This window comes from Heliconius melpomene, chromosome 18, assembly GCF_056956725.1.
Source record: "Heliconius melpomene rosina isolate 202511_hmr_F chromosome 18, ASM5695672v1, whole genome shotgun sequence".
NCBI classification, from domain to species: Eukaryota; Metazoa; Arthropoda; class Insecta; order Lepidoptera; family Nymphalidae; genus Heliconius; species Heliconius melpomene.
The window spans coordinates 11,676,559-11,696,579 of NC_140406.1; the positions used below are offsets into that span (position 1 = coordinate 11,676,559).

Below are 20,021 nucleotides of genomic sequence, written 5' to 3' on the forward strand. Positions count from 1 at the left end.
AGGCTTCTTTCTAGTTCCTTCAATTTTACTTATTTATTACTATTGGGTATATAGCTATACCAGCCAGGCCTGTAGTCGTTCCAAAAATATATAAATTCACTTATGTTTAAATTATTTTACTCCTACGTATACATGTATAAAGAACCTTTCTAAAATAGGGTATCTTTGTAACCCTAGCAACTTCGTTCCATTTGCTCTAGTGATGTGGAAATACGATCGTCTAACTTTCTTATTGATATAACGTGAATAAATACGTATTTCAATTTTCTGTGCAAAACTAATAACCATTTTAGCTTTCAGTTTATTTAAACTTATTCCTGTTTTGATAGAATATAAAGGAAGTGGGCCTTTTCCCTTATTTTTATAAGGGTCATAGATTGTCCATTTCGTCGAAGTCGAAATTCAAATGCCTCAATATTATTGTTATAAATTTAATTTCAAGATTATCAAAAGTTGGTTTGAGATTAGGCGTGGTACAGAGGTGCCCCGTAAACGGGTTTGATTCTCACTCGAAGAAAGTAGAAAAAAAAAGTGTTATATTTAATATTTTTATTTATTCCCCTGGAAACGAGGCAAAGAGCATCGTTGAGTACCGTCACTTAATACTGAATGCTTCGTCGTGGGGAACGGAAGTGTTTTCATTCTCTTTCTACCCAGCTAGTGCCGGGGTACAGCGTAAAGCTAAAAAAAGATTAACAAAAAAAGATCAACATAAGCTCCCTTAAAATTTAATGGTAAAACTTTTATATTCTTTCGTCAAAGTTCGACTTTTTACTTTACTTATTTAATAATGGAAGTGTCGACACCTTGTGCTTTGAAAATTATGGTAATTTCCAGTCCGTCTTGTTAAAAGTTTATTATAATATCGTTTTATTTATTTCTTATTGTTATTTTCTAAATGGATTTGAATTAAAAGGAATGTATTCAGAATAAGATTTTTTATTATTTCTCTACTATATTTATTTTACTAAGGATATCGTGGCGCAGTAGATCAGTGTATCGATGATGTTTGTGGATTCGATATCCAACTATGTCGATATTGATATGTTTGGACTAAATAATTTTCTTTACCACGCTCTAATAAGACAAAGCGTGCTCTAGAATTCTACCACTCACCATACAATACCTTAAATTCGTGTAAAGCTAAGAAGGACGTGTTTTGATACTAGGTTCTATCTACTATGCGGTATAAAGCTTCGGGTGAAGAAAAACATAAAAAAATATATTCCACTTCCATTCCTTTGTATCCCGAAAATTTTGTTTAAATTAAACTATACTACAAGAATAAGAGAGAAACTATTTCACAATTCATACAACCTATATACTCGTACTCGTATACCTATCTTGATGTTCATATATTTATAAAAAATATATGAGTATTTATAAAAACGCTACGCTTTGTTTTTTCCCAATTCTCAATTTCAATTATTCATTTCCCCCGAGTGAGAATCGAACCTACAACCGTCCCATTTACAATCAGTCAGTCAATAAAAAAAACCTGTTTATAAAACAGTGTTATTGGATTGCCTCATACAAAGGCAAGCTCAGAATCGAGCTTTCTCATTTAAAAACAATCGATAGTAGCTCGAAAGCATAATATGTAGCTTTTAATAAAACTCAAAGGAAAAGTAGCATTCGTTTTCAATTCCCATATTACGATACCATTCACAATTTAAACGAGATTGCTTCTACAAAGATTTTCGAAATTGCCAATAAGCTTACTAGAGTCGAATGAATGTATACGTGGAAAACTTTGAAATATATATTATACCCACACACATACCTGTAGTAGATTTAACGAATCTACAGTTTTCCACTATATTTTTATGAATATTTTTTTAATTCTCTATATAGAGACATTTAAAAAATATTGAACGTTTAAAATATTGACTCTGACTCATATATATTCACCTCAGTACCAAGTTAAAACACTGAATTCCTCATTAGGATATTTCCATTCCCAACTTTCCATAAAATTTTTGAGGCATTGTGTGTTGAGTGGCGAACTTAACGCCACGCTGTGCCTCATTACCAGAGCGAGAAAATCTAAATATTAAATATTTCATTCCCCGAGTAGGAATCGAATCCACAACCGTCGAATTTCGGTCGGTCACTAAATAATTCAGCACTAAACGGTTCAATAAAAACGGCAGAAAGTGATATACGGGTGTTTACATGTTTAGTTAATAGCACCTTACATAGATTTCAAGCTACACGTGTTAGTAATTTAGATACTGGTACCGACAAATTGATATTAACGACAAAATGATTAAATATACGATATCAGCTAACAGCAGCGTGGTTACAATTAATAAATATAGTTACTTTGTCAATAAATTATTAATAATACTTTTTTGACACCATTGCGGTCCATTAGACAAAGCCTAGCGTTGAGTTACACCACTCAACATGCAAATATTTTAAAATTTAACGATAAACGTAAGGAGTGTCCTAACACTAGGTTCCTTTTGCCTGTTCTATACGTGAAAAAACGTGAAGCTGTATTTTTAACCGTAACATAGTGTCTCAAATTCTGGACGAAAGAGAGATCGAGAGTGTCTATAGGTATATACAACATAAACTACTAAAACTAGCTAATTAAGCCAAGACAGGTTTTATGCTAAAACATACATATAGTATACATACCACAAAAACTACTAAACTAAAATTATACACAAATAAATGAAAATAAACTATAAATTATTCATTTAGGCGCAAGTCCTTTGACGACAGCGCCGCTCGCCGCCCCGCTGCACCCGGCGACCCGCCAGCGGGAGGCGGCCGCGCTAGCACCACCCCAGTGAGTACACGGAAATACCTATTGCTCATTTAAATGTTGGAAATATTAAATTGTTTGTTTATGGAATTTGGGAAATTTTAAAAAGCGTCTGACTGTAAAAGCGAGGGTTCTGTGTTCGATGCCCCGTCGGAATTTTTGTTTTAGAATTATGAAAAGATAACAAAAAACTATTATAAATAAAATTTGGATTAAGGGTTTTTAGTATGGAGGGAACTTCGTTTTAAAATATTCTTTTGTCACATCTCGGATAGTTCGTTGAACGTCTGCTATGAGAAATTAAATAGACAAAATTAATATTTAACAATGTTCATTCTTTGAAATGGAATTATTGATCTGATAGGATTGAAATATATATAATTTGAGATAGATTGAGTGACGAAAGTCTATCAAAAAATATTTAAGAACCAAGAGTGAGTGGTAAGAGAGGCAAGGGAAGAGCCCTGAAAGTCCCTAGAGAGCACAGTATCGATGATCCTGGAGGAAGGTCGCGTAAACAACATGAGGACTCTCCAGAGGGCACGTATGAAGAGGTTGATTACAGTGGACGAGACGAAAGAAATATGCAGAGATCAATCCGTTTGGCTCTCCGTCCTCTCTGGCTACAAATCTATGGATATAGCGGGAAGCTAAAATAAAACACTTTTACAGTTAGACACTTCCCAATTACAAACATAATTCTTCTAATGGATGTTACAGTGCTAAAAGTTGAAAAGTTTTCGATATTTAAATGAGCTTTAACTTTAAAAATATATTCTAACAAAAAAATAGCTCACGACCATTTCGTTTCATGAAACATTACAGGTTTGAGCTATAGTTATAGTATATAGATGTAGTATCGTAGACTAACGTTATAGTGGGTTCAAATCCCGATTAAAGTAAATATTAGATTATGAAATGCTATTGTAGTTAGCATTATATTTATTACGAGATGCCGCTTGCAATTTCGTTTGCGTGATTTAACTTATATGACATTAAACGGATAGAAATTCCCGTATGAAATTTGGGAAATTCATTTTTACTACTCCAGAATCCTAAGAAAATTATTAACTAAATTACTGATTTCTATCCTCAATAGTTTCGACTGTACATTGTTTGTCAGTCAAAAGCTAGTAACGGAAATACTACCATTTTATGAATGTAAATAGTGAAAAACTTTTCTCATCCTAAATAATAATAAATCTTTTTAAAGAGACCACAAAAAAATACGTTTTTCCGAAATTTCTTTAGAATTTAAGTAGAATTAACGTAACATAGATATATAAGTAGATATCTACTAAATTAGTATTTTAATAATAGCTTTGTAGTGTCATAACATAACCATAACGTTTACACACACTGATATTAACAAAATAAGAAGAAAAAATATTATTTTATAAAAAGTTTTATATAAAATCATATAAAAATAAGAAAATATCAGTTTGTGTGCACAAAAATCACTTACATTGACGACTTAATGCTATAGATCGTTTAGATCGTTCTTGCGCAGGACGTCGACGGGCAGCGCGAGCTCGGGGGAAGCCCCGGCGCCCTCGCCCAGCCCCTCTGGCACCAGCCACTCTGATAAGGATCAAGATCCTCAGGTAAATAAAAAAAAATATTTTTTTTATTATTTATAACAAACGAATAAGAATTTTAAGTACGCGGAATAAAAAAATATATAATAATACAAATACAGTTTCTAAAAAATTTATTGTTTTTTTTTTTAAATACAGATGTATGTACGCATGTACTGGTACATGTATACCTCTATAATGTAAACTTTATATTACCATGAACAACGGCATTTTACCGGCAAATTATTTAAATTAACATTCGAATTTATAATAAGCTATAAAGAAAGATATTTAACTTACTGTAGAACTAAGCTTTGAGCAAATTGATGTAGAAAATAAACGATATATTATAACCTCATGACAAACACTAGCGCGATGCCATGTTTGTAAAACCTCTACATGAATGTTCGTAGGTCACGCAACAAAAACTACGAAAGTAACGTTCAGGTTTTTACATATATAAAAAAAACCTTTAAATAGCTTAAGGCCGTTATAATGCTTGTAATTGTAACACGACAGTTCAGTCTATTTTTATACGATAGAGAAAATTTTGTTATAGGTGCCTTGCATTGTGTAATAATAAAAATGGAAATATTTATAAACACAAATATTTTTCCTAATTAGTATAAAAAACCTCAAAAAATACATCATATTAAACACGTTGCAAATTCACCATAATTATGTTAATTGGTCATTTTCCACATTTCGTAAAACAATTTGTAATTAGGCCATCTTGGCACAGTGGGTGACATATGACTGTGAACGCATTAGTAGTGGGTTCACACAATGTTCGGATTTTGGGCGGAAAGAGGTAAACGGAGTGTCTTGCCACTAGGCTGCCTACTCTACAATTTGAAAGATAAAACTAAAACAATATTGTTGAAGTGACGTTTGCTATTTCGAAATATTTCTAATATTTGAGTTGATATTTCGAAATCGTATAAAATATTTTAACGTAGCGGGATTTGAACCCGCACCTCTTGGAAACCGTCCAAGAGCGTCAAAATTCTTATAGCTTGTTACAATTTTTTTTGTTATTTTATAAGTTTTTTATTTCCCAAAGCTGAAATTACACTTAAAAATGTTAAAAATATGGAAAGCTTTATTTAAAACTAAAATAAATGGATAAATAATAACTTAAAATCTCATTTTTTACTTTTCTGTACCTGCTTTTGGAGAAAGAATTCCCCTTCTTTACTTGACCTTTTTAAAAAACCACATTTCACCGAAAGGAAGTTGTCAACGCTGGTCATGAATCACCCGACCCCGACATTTTAAAACAATTTTAATTAAAGAAAAACAAATAGTCTTCCTTTTAATCTTTCCGCATTAACAAAACAAACATTTCATCTCAGGAAAAGATAGAAAAACTTGAAGAGGATAAGAAACGTCGTCTCCAACTGTATGTATTCGTGTCAAGATGTACAGCTCACCCGTTTAACGCGAAGCAGCCTACGGACATGACCCGGAGACATACTAAGCTAACGCCGCACCAGTTGGAAACTATTCAAGCCAGATTTCAGGTACGCTCACAAGTTGTTTATGAATTATTGAATTTAAAAAAATATTGTAGTTCTGTGGAAACGTCCTTTTTTTATATGATATTAAAACTTATTTTATATTTCAAATAAAGATATCCTTTTTCTGGTTACATAAAGTGCAAGATTTCATTACACAGTTCATTACTCCTTATACAAGTTACCCAGTGGTTAATTCTAAAATACGTCATTATAATATCTATAGAACGCACATTTTTTTAAAAAATCCTAGCCAGTATTATATATTTTTAGACTTTTTACAAGTTTAGAAGTGGTAGACTGACTATCTACGGACTACTACAGAGTGCTCAGAACGTCAGGTTTCCAAAACAACTATAATTTATATATATAAAAGGACTTGTCCTCACTGACTGAGGTAAGACGCACGCACAGCCGTAACCGCTGATGGGAGAAACGTGAAATTTGGACAGATGTTTACTTTCGTAATCTGGACATCCACTAAGAAGGGATTTTGAAAAATTTTAACCTTAAAGGGGCGAAATAGGGGTTCAAAGTTTGTATGGATTTTTTTTTATTTTTTTTATAAAATTTGAAATTTAGATTTTTAAAAGTATTTAATTGAACACGTGTTTCATCGTTTTCTAGAATTCTCCCTCTAAGAGTGCAAATAAGGGGTTGAAAGTTTGTATAGATTTTTATTAAATCCTCACCAATTTTTATAAAACTTGAAATTCAGACTCTTAAACGTATTTAATTGAACACATGTTTCATAATTTTCTAGAATTCACCCTCTAAGAGTGCAAATAAGGGGTTGAAAGTTTGTATAGAATTTTTTTTAAATCGACACCAATTTTTATAAAATTTGAAATTCAGACTCTTAAAAGGATTTAATTGAACACATGTTTCATGGTTTTCTAGAATTCACCCCCTAAGGGTGCAAATAAGGGGTTAAAAGTTTGTATGGAAAAATCTTTAAATCGCCACCGATTTTTATAAAATTTGAAATTAAGACTCTTTTAAATATTTCATTGAACACGTGGTTTATTAGAATTCACCCCTAATTACGCAAGCGAAGCTGCGCGCGTCCGCTAGTATTAAATATACGCGAAGGTTAATCGCGTTATTTAATAGCGGGGTGTCCATCTCACACTTTTTTTTTTCTTTGTATGTACAAGAAAGTGGACAGACAGCGTGTCATTAACACTAGATTTGTCAATTTTTCTAATTGTTTTAAAATTTTGTTTAGGCTTTCCTAAAAGGGGAGACGCAAATATTAGCAGACGAAGCTTTTCAAAATGCAGTGCAGTCCTACTACGACGTGTTCCTCAAGTCGGAGAGAGTGGAACAGATGGTTAAATCAGGAGCTTGTTCTCATCACGACTTCCGTGAAGTTTTCAGAAATAATATCGAAAAACGAGTCAGGTTTGAAAGATTTTAACTAGAATGGATTTAAAGGAAAATCCAATAGCCAGTTATGAGTGTCAATTTGTTTAAGTTTAATAAATTTCAAGACCTGAATTATAATAATTATATCATCATAATTCAGGTCTTGAAAGCTTGTCCTAAAAATAGTTCTAGTGATATTCCAATTAAGTTAAATTCTGTCTTTTATATTTAAGGAAAATTTTATTTTATTAAGATGTAAATATTCCAAATAATACCAAAATGTTTTACGTCTGCCAATTTTAGTCTATATTATTATATAAATAAATAAACAGAATGAAATTCTCTAAGTTCCTAAAATAGACGGAAAAATAAGGTAAAATCGATGTTCTAAACTCGTATTTCAGTTTTCTGAACCGTCTTCTAAAAGCGCCTCGCAACGAATTATAATCACTTGTTGAATATTCCAATATTACCCTATCACCGTTTTTAAATAAAAATGTTATTTGTGAGCAAATAACTTCAACTACCTACCAATATTTTGTGCATATTTTATTGACTGTACTGTACTTTGTACTATAGAAATAAACTTTTACCTCCGTCGTCAATTATACGACGAAGACAAAAAAGAAGTTTCAATTTGAACCGGTAGTTCCCGATATTAGTGTCTTCCACCAAACAAATTCTTCCGACTTAATAATATTAATAGAGAATGTAGAATAATATAAATATCTATAAATACTAATAATTTTACATGAATATGTTTTATGGTGTCCAAAACCTCCGGGCTTTTGCAGGTCTTTACCAGAAATAGATGGACTTAGCAAAGAAACAGTATTAACAACCTGGCTTGCCAAATTAGATTGTATCATGAAAGGAACTGGTGAGTTCATTATAATGGCGATACATAAGTGTCCAAAAAGATATGAGAATTAAAATTAGTAAAATTGTAAATGACATGAAAAATAGTAAAATCTTACCTAAAAATTAGTGCTCAATTTTGGAAATTCCGTAGAAAATATCAACAGTATTTTAAATAATTACTATTTTAGTTCTCATATTTACTTACTTGTCTAGAAAATGTGATGAATAGCATGTCGCAATGTGCCAAGCATCGAGTGAATAGCTTCAGTCGCTGCCTCTCAATGTGTGTGACATCTGTGTCTCATCCCCCTTTTGTTTGTACCATAGCCCTAAATATTGAAATAATTAGAACACTAATGGAGCACTACTATTTTTTTATTATTTTATAAAAATATGTTTTATTCTAAATATAAACTACAAAACAAATCATATTGTAAATAAGTATTTTGATCCAAATTTAATTCTATTTTCACAAATAATATTTACCTGGTTATAGATAATATTCTACATGTATTTATATTCAAAGATAAATAAGTTCAGGCACAAAGTATATCGTCTATCATGAGCAGTTAGTGTTGCCTTAAGTGCATTCTCAAATGTCATGTTATGGATATGGCAACTCTGTAATAAATATTTGCAATACCTTGCCAAATAATAAAAATAAACAAAAATCATCAAATCAATTTGGTAACAGTTTCTTATAGAAATATTTTGACTATAGTTACAGAAGAATTTTGTAAAGATTACAAGTCGAATTTAGTCTTACGTAAAGATTTAATAACTACAAGAAATTTTTTATAAAATAATCATGAATAAAATAATTTTAAAATCTCAAGAGAAACTGAATTTAATATTTCGATAGAATTGTACGATAATATATCTGTTTAAAACAAAAGAAAAAAGACAATGGGCTTATAAACAAAAAGTATAATTGTGAAAACGCCCCTCAACTATGGAATTAAAGAAAATTCCCATTAACAAACCAAACAATTTATACAATAAAATATGAAATTGAAAAATAATTAATGTTTTATATAAAGCTTTGAATATTTTTTTAATTAAACAATGACTTTATGAGTTTTTAGCAGAATTTAATAAATTTGACAGAGAAACCTTTTTTACCTTAGTATATAATTATTTTGTTTTAATTTATAAATTATTGATTCTGTTTCTGATACAGTCAGTAAAGTTTAAAGTATTTCAACTACCTAAAAATAATACCAAGTAATATTTCCCATATAATAATAAAAAGAAATAACTTTATAATTTCCACTTTATATACTCCAAAGTTTCCTAACGAAACACGCGGTTAAGATAAAAAGTCATATTTGAAAAATACGAATTAAAATCTAAAAATAATACTCATATTCCTTTTTATTATTAAATTATTATACATTTAAATATATATTTAAATGTATAAACATATTTTCCTGACTGTAAAAGCTAGTGTGAATCATTTGAAAGTTTATCAATACTGTGTGTTGCTTGCATCTGTCTCACGTCTGTGTTTCTCTCCTTTCACACCACCCAGGAATAACAGGTATACGCTGGAGATCGGTTCATTTTCGTTTCTACGACTAAGCTTTTGTCTTGTGTCATAGCTTTTTTTATTGTTGTTAGATTTAAGGCGATTCTTATTTGACGTGGACATTTTTTAATTAAAAATTTTGACCTTCTTTTAAATTTAAACTTAATTTGAGAAAATTTATTTATATTTTTGTTTTTAAAAGGTGTCCACGTATAATTTACAGCAAATATACATACAAAGCAAGTATAATTATTATGATCACGTTATATATATTCTTATATACACTAAAAGCTGTATACAATGCTTATAACGTAAACAAAAGTAAATTATAGAAGCCATAAAAAACTTTAACCCTAAAATGTAACACGATTACAACACACATAATTTATTCTGTACAAACTCCATAATTTCTCACTTCAGCTTTTTCATTACGAAATGCTTGTAGAAGTTTGGATACGGTATTTTTTGCGTCAAGTAAATATTTAGTTTTCGGTTGAGTTTTAAGTCCTTCAACCGAACTTTTCTTTCATTTTCATACACTTTTGTAATGATTTGTTGAAATTTTTGTTTAATTTTCACTTTAATTATTATTATTATATACTATTAACATTTTAAATTGTAACGTTTTTATTGCAACTTTTACAGGATTTGCAATTTAATTTAATTAAAATCTAATTTTACTTTCCACACAAATTCCGCACAGATCAAAATCAGTTACAATTCAATAACATGCAATTTAATAAATCACTTCAAACATTTAAAATCTAATTTGGTTAAAGAAACTTAAAAGTTTCATCACTTTAGGTATACCCGGTGATGATGAATCCAAAAGACCGTCACGTGCTCAGCAACAGAGCCTGAACGCAGAATGTATTTTGAGCAAGGAGCAGCTTTACGACATGTTCCAACAAATATTAGGTGTGAAGAAGTTTGAACATCAACTGTTATTCAATGCGCTATTGGTAAGTATAATCTAAAATTGATCAGCTTCACGCTGTATCCCGCACACAGCAGGGTAGGCAGAGGGAACCTAGTGTTAAGACACTCCGTTCCCCCCTTTCTGCCGAATTCTGGAGTCATTGCGTGTTGAGTGGCAGAACTCAACGCAGCGCTTTGCCTCGACACCAGAGCGAAGGAATGGAAATATAAACGTAAATAAATATTTCACTTCCTCGAGTGGGGATCGAACCCACAACCGTCGCGTTACAGTCACACCCTTATGCCGCTTCGCCACGATGACCTCAAAAAATGATAAAATTGATCGGATACCATTTTAGCTAAGTAGTGACTTGTTGATTTGGCTTGAACCAAACATTAACTTACTTTTTTTTTCTGAACTACAAAAAATTTTACACTATTTTATCCTTAAAATAAAGCTCTAAGAATATAATAGTATAAATTATCTTTTAAATGAAATTTAGACCCTCAAGCTTTACATTTAATTCAAGAAAGTGTAGAAGCAACTACTTTTGTTTTTATGAAGGCGATTAATTTGTAGAATTTTCAAATTAGTTAGATTTCTTATGCCATATTGAAATTACACAAAAAAAAAACTAACCGTGTATAAATTTCTAACGTAAATTTTTTTTGGTCGTTTTTATGACTTATCAAAAGGTGTACATAGAAAAACATGTAATTAAACGTAGCGTTCTGAATTCCTTAAATGTTATACCTTGAAAAACTCATTACTAACATTCCCTCTACATTCTTCCATTACATTGTTTGACGAATAAAAGAAACGGTTGAAATGAAGCTAATAATAATATAGCCTTCATAAAAGTGCTGGAAAGAACTGAAAATAATGCAGTAATATTAAAGGTATTTACCGTTTCGCGTTACATTCTTGAAACTTTATGAACAACTTTTGTTTTGAAATAAATGTTCTTGCTAAGAGCTGTTTAAAGGTTTTTCTTTTAAGATAAATCTGTACGTAAGTTTTATTTATGGGTAGTCGTAGAAAGTTTTCTGTTCAGAGAATTTTCTAGAAAAATAAGTTTTCTGAATAAAAGATAGGTTTGTGCTATATTGGTTGGGGAAGTGCTTCTTAATAATACATTTATTATAGCTTTATCTTATAAATTATTCAAAAAGTGGAGAAAACAATGTTGAGTTACTAAGGTATAAGTACTTTTTAGATATACTCAATTTATATTTGAGTTAGTTAGTTAAGCTGTGTGAGGAAATATATAAAAAAGAAATTACAACTTTTTTTTACTTTTTGGTTTTATATTGACATTTGTCGATAATTGAGGGAGTGATTGGTGTGTTATTTAGTTGGACTCGGCAGATGAACAAGCGGCAGCGATTAGAAGAGAATTGGATGGCAGAATGCAAAAAGTCAATGAAATGGAGAAGGTAGGTTAATTCCGTAAACGTTTCACGAATATATTTTAGGGTTAAAGGTAAAAATTATGTAAATTAATTAAATATTTTTAGTATTGATTTCCTAATAACGTTGACAAAATTTGGAAGTAGTTTCATCCTAAATATTTCCTCCAAGTGACGATAAACCATGACAAAATAAAATTACTAATATAATAAAATTAAATGACAAATTATAAATTAAAAAGTCACGAAGAAATACTAAATAAATACTTAAAAAAAAAAATTTGGTATTTTGTAAATATCTATGAGAACTGTAAGAAAATTTTGTAAAGAGAATTTACAATATTTTTTATTAAAAACTTTTTTATCAAATATTTAAATGTTGCTGATTGCTTTGATGTTAAACTGTAAAGTAAATAACATAAAACTGACATAATTAGAACCGCAAGCTGATGCCCAAGTTCGTGCTGAAAGAGATGGAATCACTCTATATCGAAGAGCTGAAGTCCTCTATCAACCTACTGATGGCCAACCTGGAGAGTCTACCGGTGTCCAAAGGAGGAGCTGATTCCAAGTACGGCCTGCATAAGATCAAGCGGTATAATCACAGGTCAGTATTCATTGGATTTAACTTAGATAAGTGTTATTATGATTAAGTAATAATAAATATATTTTGAACTGGTAAACTGGCTCGAAAAATAGATATGAACTGGATTTGTGTTCATTTAATCTTTGTTACGTTTACGATGAAAATTATATTAAAATCTATCCAGTCTTATGTATTTTTTTATATTCAAAATTTTAATTCTTAAACATTTATAAACAATTTTACTAACTCTACTATTAAATAAAAAACAAAATTTCACTCACCTTGCACTATTGGTGTTAGTTTACTGTCTTTAATAAAAACGTCTATACTTCTAGAACATCCCAATTACAAATCCCCAGCAAAATAAAGCATAAAAATATTAATAAATGTGTATTTGAATGTAAGCAGATCGTAGACGTATTAATTAGACAAATTCTAAAATTTGCTCTAGTTATACAATTTTTTTGTAAATTGATTCGTAAAAAAAATATGTATTCAAATTTTGTTTTTGTCATAATATAATTTCGATCTGGGTACATCAACAACGATGTCTACAGCCACCTACTTTTCTACAGTTGATTTCTTTGGTTTTTCTGTCCCTGGCACAAATCTGGACGGTATAAAGGAAGTACAAGTAATGATTCCATCATATGATAATCAGCACGTGTCTTGTGTAGGAACCCCACTGCCTGACACCAACGAGACGGTCCTAATGTCACTGTACCACTGTAGAACAAATAGAGTAGAGAATAGAGCAACTAATGAAGATACAAAACACGACAAACAAAATTACACTGACATTGGCTTAGATAGACAACGCTAAAATCTATTAAATGAAGATATAATAGTTACAAAAGATCAAACTGAAATAGAAAGAAATATAGAAACTTAATTGGGCGTATAGATACTCTAGCAGTTAATCCTTGTTTCTTCATCAGTTTTAAATTTGTGTTTTCGTAACTGGGTAGCATGTGGTCTGACAAAGGGTTAAACAAAAGTTAAGGGATTTAAAGCTTGTAATACGATTTAAGCTTGAGGTAATATAATTATCACGTTAGCTATTTTTTGCTAGAAACATACATTTAGCTTTGAATTATAGTAAAATATTAGAAGATAGATGCGTTTGAAATATGCAACAACAACTATGCAAGAACAAATTAAAGCTTACGAAGATAAAGTCACGGCTTATTACCCTATACATATCCTTCACGTAAATTCTTCCTTTTACTTTACGAACGTATTCAAAGGAAGATAAACGCTTAATGCTTAAGCGCTTTGGCTTCACTATCAATTTAAACAGTACTCCAATTTCACCCACTACTCCACAATCCTGTAACACCTTAGAATTTACTGTGTGTGCCAAAAACTAACATAATTCATTTGCTATGCTTAATCATTCTTGGTATCGGTGATGGTTCCATTGTATGCCACCTTCCATGGGCCTGTGAATGTTACCCCTGTCTGTAAATTTGCTTGGAATTGTCAATCTATGTCTTTCAATAATACTCTTTATATTTAACTTCTTTTAACTGTAATTTAATTATTGTCCTTTTCTATACTAACTTCCTTATTACGATCTTTATAATAAAACATGGAAATTTAAAATTTGCTTGTGTACAATCAACTTTTATCAAGAGATTTTGATGAATATATTGAAACATATAATTTCATGATGGGTGGTCGGTTTCGAAATCAGATCAAATGCTGGACCAGATCCGAGTCCAAGGTTGAGTAAGCAGCTATGTTTCAGATCACAAGGATCTCTAGCAAACAAGTTGACCGGTGAAGCTGACGGCGGCGACTCCGATACTCAACTTACCAAAATGGATGTGGTTCTTACGTTTCAGATCGAGGTAATGATGAAACTTTAAAAAACTAAGAAAATATATTATAAAAACGTCAAGAATAAAAGTTATTAATTTTAAGCTTTAAATAATAGTCTTGTTGTTGATGTAAATGCATTTTAGGTTGTTGTGATGGAAGTCAAAGGGTTGAAGTCATTAGCTCCAAATAGAATAGTTTACTGCACTATGGAAGTAGAAGGTGGCGACAAGCTACAAACTGATCAAGCTGAAGCTTCCAAACCTATGTAAGTGAGCTATCTCAAAAATGCTTATTCTAAAAATATAAATTATTGTGCACAAACGTGTGATTGTAAACGCCACGGTTGTGAGCTCTATCGCCACTCAGAGAATTGCAATATTTAATATTTTCCCGCTATGCTAAATATCGTACCATTATCACCTTTATTTATTAGGATTTTTTTATAAAACATTAATACATAAGTAACTCTATCTATAAAGGTGGGATACGCAAGGAGACTTCAGTACAACGCAGCCTTTACCTGCAGTTAAAGTCAAATTATATACCGAAAATCCTGGAGTCCTAGCGCTTGAAGATAAAGAACTAGGGAAAGTTGTATTAAGACCTACGCCTTTGTCTAGTAAGGTTTGTAGAATAAGTCTTTCTATTTTAAAATGAATTATTATTTCCTCTTTTATGCTCACATATTTTCCGCTTAAAAATGGAGTAACACATTTTTTTAGTGTAGGAAATGGAGAACACATATCTTACCTTTATTTTCTTGCTTTTTTTTAAATATTAAAAACATTTACTATCAGCAAAACAAATTACTATTTAGGCACCAGAATGGCATCGTATGACTGTACCGAAGAACTTACCAGATCAAGATCTTAGGATTAAGATCGCATGCCGGATGGATAAGCCACTTAACATGAAGCATTGTGGGTAAGCTATTCAGCAATTACTTTTTAAGTTTTTAAAATATAACAATAAGTTAGATTAAATACCCAACATTTAGAGTTAAGCTATATTAAATACAAAGTTAACGCCATAATGTATTCGTATATTAGTGGTGGCAGCAGCAGTAATATAGCTGCTGCAACAGCTGGTAAAATGTAATGATTTCATCCACAGTTGTTATAAAAAATATTAAGCATTTTAGATGATCATAAATACTTTTTGGCAGATTTTTTTTGCAACTTATGCTTAAAAATATACTTATTGGATTTTTGTTGATATTTTTACACCTTTCAACCAGGTATCTCCATGTCATTGGTAAGAATGTGTGGCGTAAATGGAAGCGACGGTACATGGTCCTGGTACAAGTAAGCCAATACACCTTCGCCCTTTGCTCGTATAAAGACAAAAAGTCTGAGCCAGCAGAGATGATGCAGCTCGATGGGTTTACTGTGGATTACATAGAATTGGCCAGTGGTAAGGTTTTATTCCTCCTCATGTTTTTTTAGATGGGAAAAATAAAATGTTATGTAAACGTGGAAGTAACATGTCACTATGTTTTACATTTTTCATTTAATTATAGAGAGCTATTGTTTTTTAGGACTCTATTGTTATCGTTGTTTAACCAGACTGGAATTTCAATCCAGTGCCCGATCCTATCCTGATGTGATATTATCTATATTTAATAGGATTTTAATTTAGTGGCAATTTTTTTTATTCATAAAAAAATTGTTGTAATAGCAAGCACTTCAATTACAATGATTAAAGAAAGAACTTTCACATTTATGAGTAGTGGCAATTTATATCAATTTAACACAACGAGTGTTGAATTAAATAACTTCTAGTAGTAAAGCTACATAATTTAACTGAACGCGATCAAAATTTCAAGGGAGGGAACAAACTTTGCATAATAATAAAGTGTTGGATGTTCTTTGAAAACTAAGTCACTAGAGTGTTGATTTATGTTTGAGATTTCGCGGTGTAATTTAAGCCCGCAATAAAAACTTCTACACGGAAAGTTAACTTGAAAAGGGGTTTTAAATCAACAAGTTCAATCATTTATTTTGATACTGCTTTCTACTGTTTTTTCTTTCCAGTATCATCAATCTCTTTATGTGCGTCTTTCATAGAGCTTTTATGTGTTTAAGATAACTGTTCTCTGGTATTAACAATACCATGTTTTCTTGAAGGTCAATTGTATTTTCCATTTTAATTTTTTCCACTTTTGGATTATGTCTTTTTATTATGATTTTATCATGGTTAACGTTCTTGACGTTCTCAGACTAATATGCTCGTTCTTATATATTTTTGTTCCCTTTTAATCACACGTGCTATCTAGAATTTTACGAGTATGTTCAAGATACTGAGATGTAATAAAAGTTCGTTAGCAAGTAAAGTTCATTTAAAGTGAGTCTGGACTTTAATAACTTTTTTATAAGAAAACAAATTATATCATTTATGAACATTGGTTAAATGTGCGGGTGTCACTCGTACTACAAATATTTCTAAGCTTAATAAAAAAAACAATTGAACAAATCAAAATTGCGTTCAATAAAATTATCCTTTAATTGCGTGCGTCTTTAAAAATAAATAAATGAGTATTTTTTTGTGTATAATAAAAAAAAATAGTATCTTTAAATGATCTTTTGCTAATATATGTAATATATACTTACTTTCAGCGCAACTGATGGTCGGACAGGGTAAGTAAATACTTTATTTTGAAGAGAAACTCTTAATGCAAAAGTTTCCTTCGTTCCTACGCGAGCTTTTCATTTAATTAAAAAATAAAACGAGTGCGCTCTCAGTACAGATTAATTAGATTTCATTTCTTCTTTCAAGAACTTTGTAGTTTGAAATCCTACTCGAGAAAAAATATATAAATACCCTCCTATATATCTTAATTAAATTGCTTAGAGACAGCTTAATGATAACTCATCGTCATGTTGTCTTTGAATTATAAAAAAAATCTAATTATTTTTTTATAGAATTTGACCTTCGACCATTGCTCTCGTCTTGGTAACCATATGCCAACCATGCCAAAATTTTAAGAAAGTTTAAGTTGTAATATTTTTTAACAATAAATATTATAGTGTTAGTGTGCCTATTATACCTTTATTTTTCATCCAATCTTTTTTATTATTACGCCAGGCTTTTAATTTCAGAAAAAAGTAAGAACTTCTGGACGCAGTGGCATTTTAACTCGCATCTCGGGCATCAAGCTCAAGGTGCATTTCTTATTCGTTTTGAAGATCGCTAGTCCGAAATTCTTAATACAGTATTGCCAGTACTTTAAAATTTAAATATGATTTATTATTGTTTAATTTAATCCTAAATTATTGTTTCTTCTATCCTAGTTTACACCATCAAAAGATTACTGAATTATTTTTATTTCTTTACAACAAAGAAATAGTCTCTCTAAATTCAAAATCATTGTTATCACTACATATTTTTTTTCTGTTGCTTATGGATAAAAGAAAGTAATACTGAAAGTAGTCAATGGTATACTTGGATAGTTACCCTTTAAATACACCAGATATATCAGGTATCAGTTTTTATAAAAGAAAATACTATAAATATAACTACAGACAGGCAGGAAAATATTTAGCATTAGTCAGTTCTTGTATAGAAACGTTTACACTATATATCCACGAGAAATAGTTTTATTTGATACCTAATAATACTGAAACTTACTTTATATTACTTTTATTAGTACTTAAATAACCGAATCCATAACTCCTGTATTCTAAACGTCCTAGCAATATATTCTTAGAACTAGAAGGTGCGAAGTACTTCATGAATGCCGTCCGCGATGGAGAATCAGTTCTCATGGGGGTTGGTGATGAAAATGAATGTCATTTGTGGGTTATGGCACTCTATCGAGCTACGGGACAGAGTCACAAGCCTACACCGCCGACTACTTCGGACACTCATATTAAAATAATGGGAGGTATGTTGGTTACGACGTAAGATTGCCATCGTAGGCAATTTTTTTTAACCATTTTAATGATTAATTAATGTCTTTTTAGGTTCACGAAAGGTAAGATTATTGTACTTTGAAAAACTTACATGATTTTGTTTTAAATACGTGTATAAATAACATTTTTGTATTTTCACAGGAACATCACGTATTATGTTAGAACTAATAACGTTTTATTTTTCTAATCTTTCAGGGGCAGCAATTTTTTATCTTTTTTGATTTAAATCTAAAATTTTTAATAATTGAAACTTCAGATGCAGATAAAGCTCGTAAACATGGAATGGAGGATTACATTCAAGCAGATCCATGTCAGTTTGATCATCACCAACTTTTCACTATGCTTCAGTCGCTTACGTTGAAATATCGGTTACAAGACCCGTACTGCTCCTTGGTGATTACTTTTAACATTTCTTGATTTTATTGACTTAATATAGATAAAATCACGTCCTCCAACGCACGCACTAATACACTACCAAATAAACTATACGTTTCCGCTCCTGCTGCCAAATACACATATAGCTTCTTGTTCTTAAACGTTCTCTTTTAAAGGGAAAGTTTGTTTTGCTCAAGAATTTCCAAAATAATATATTTATAAATATACATATATGCTTTAAATAATTGCACCGTTTTCCTTTACAGGGTTGGTTCTCTCCAGGCCAAGTTTTCGTACTCGATGAGTACTGTGCACGATACGGTGTTAGAGGATGCTATCGTCATCTGTGTTATCTATCTGATTTGCTCGATGTAGCTGAGAGTGGAGCACAGACTGTGGACCCAACTCTTATGCATTATTCTTTTGCCTTCTGTGCTAGCCATGTGCATGGCAACAGGTAAGTTTGATGTCGTATTTTATGTTTAGATTTATTTGTAAATAGAAATAAACATTAGTTTTACCATTTGCCCAAATTTTAAGTGTTTTAACAGTCCCTGAGAATCTACTACCTATTTACTTTCTAAAATCTTTAACCTAACTTCCTAGATGCAATGTTCTATATATATATGTATATGTGCTTTTGTCTAACATTCTACGCATACTAACAATCTGTCTTCTGGTTGGAGGTCGCAGTATCATATAAAATATTATACTGCCGTTGCTATTTATTATCAAATAATAATAATAAACATAGACAAATAAAAAAATGGGTTAAAGAGATAAAATATGGCGGCCTCCACCCGCATTTCCTGCTTCCACCCTACTAGAGTAAGCCAGCAACATTTTCACAGTACGGCCACGTTGCCTGGCAGGCCAGACGGAGTGGGCAGCATCACTGTGCAAGAGAAGGAGAAGTTCGCTGAAATCAAGGAAAGGCTAAAGACATTGTTGCAACATCAGATCACAAACTTTAGATATGCATTCCCGTTTGGAAGACCAGAAGGAGCGTTAAAGGCTAGTATCTCGTATAAAGCCGGTTAATCTAAGGGAACCTAGTATTACGAGTCGGTTTCTCACTTTCCGCTCAATTTTTTTGTATGTCGTGTTACCAGATCGAGGAAATGAAATTCATTCATGCCCCCGAATGGCCGTCCCACTTACAGTCAGGCACTGTGCCGGTGTCACAATGGCCTTAAGTTATTACTTATGATTGTATGAAATATCTATTCTGATGCCAGTTAGAGAAAACTTTCAGTTAAATGAGCTGGACTGAACCTACAAAAATATTAATTAAAAAAGATTAGAACATATTATCTACTCTTTAATGCACATATACTTAACTAGAACAACAGTATTTATTTTATAAGGTA

The 20,021-nt window shown here is 31.2% G+C and overlaps 1 protein-coding gene across 8 annotated transcripts in view; it reads left to right on the top strand.

Annotated features, from left to right (window-relative positions):
* Positions 1–20,021, top strand: part of Cadps (calcium-dependent secretion activator 1) — a 49,716-nt gene that overhangs the window by 15,849 nt on the left and 13,846 nt on the right. For 2 of the 8 annotated variants that reach the window (XM_085201870.1, XM_085201872.1), the window contains exons 4-23: positions 2,713–2,800; positions 4,272–4,380; positions 5,709–5,876; positions 7,099–7,274; positions 8,033–8,118; positions 9,631–9,639; positions 10,432–10,589; positions 11,902–11,982; positions 12,393–12,562; positions 14,238–14,394; positions 14,509–14,630; positions 14,845–14,989; positions 15,183–15,289; positions 15,603–15,778; positions 16,981–17,001; positions 17,464–17,526; positions 18,072–18,248; positions 18,533–18,669; positions 18,918–19,108; positions 19,503–19,665. In XM_085201870.1, the coding sequence (XP_085057996.1) occupies positions 2,713–2,800; positions 4,272–4,380; positions 5,709–5,876; positions 7,099–7,274; positions 8,033–8,118; positions 9,631–9,639; positions 10,432–10,589; positions 11,902–11,982; positions 12,393–12,562; positions 14,238–14,394; positions 14,509–14,630; positions 14,845–14,989; positions 15,183–15,289; positions 15,603–15,778; positions 16,981–17,001; positions 17,464–17,526; positions 18,072–18,248; positions 18,533–18,669; positions 18,918–19,108; positions 19,503–19,665 (2,504 nt within the window). The remainder of the gene's footprint in view (positions 1–2,712; positions 2,801–4,271; positions 4,381–5,708; positions 5,877–7,098; positions 7,275–8,032; positions 8,119–9,630; positions 9,640–10,431; positions 10,590–11,901; positions 11,983–12,392; positions 12,563–14,237; positions 14,395–14,508; positions 14,631–14,844; positions 14,990–15,182; positions 15,290–15,602; positions 15,779–16,980; positions 17,002–17,463; positions 17,527–18,071; positions 18,249–18,532; positions 18,670–18,917; positions 19,109–19,502; positions 19,666–20,021) is intronic. The other 6 variants (XM_085201871.1, XM_085201874.1, XM_085201875.1 and 3 more) reach the window with 5 other exon arrangements.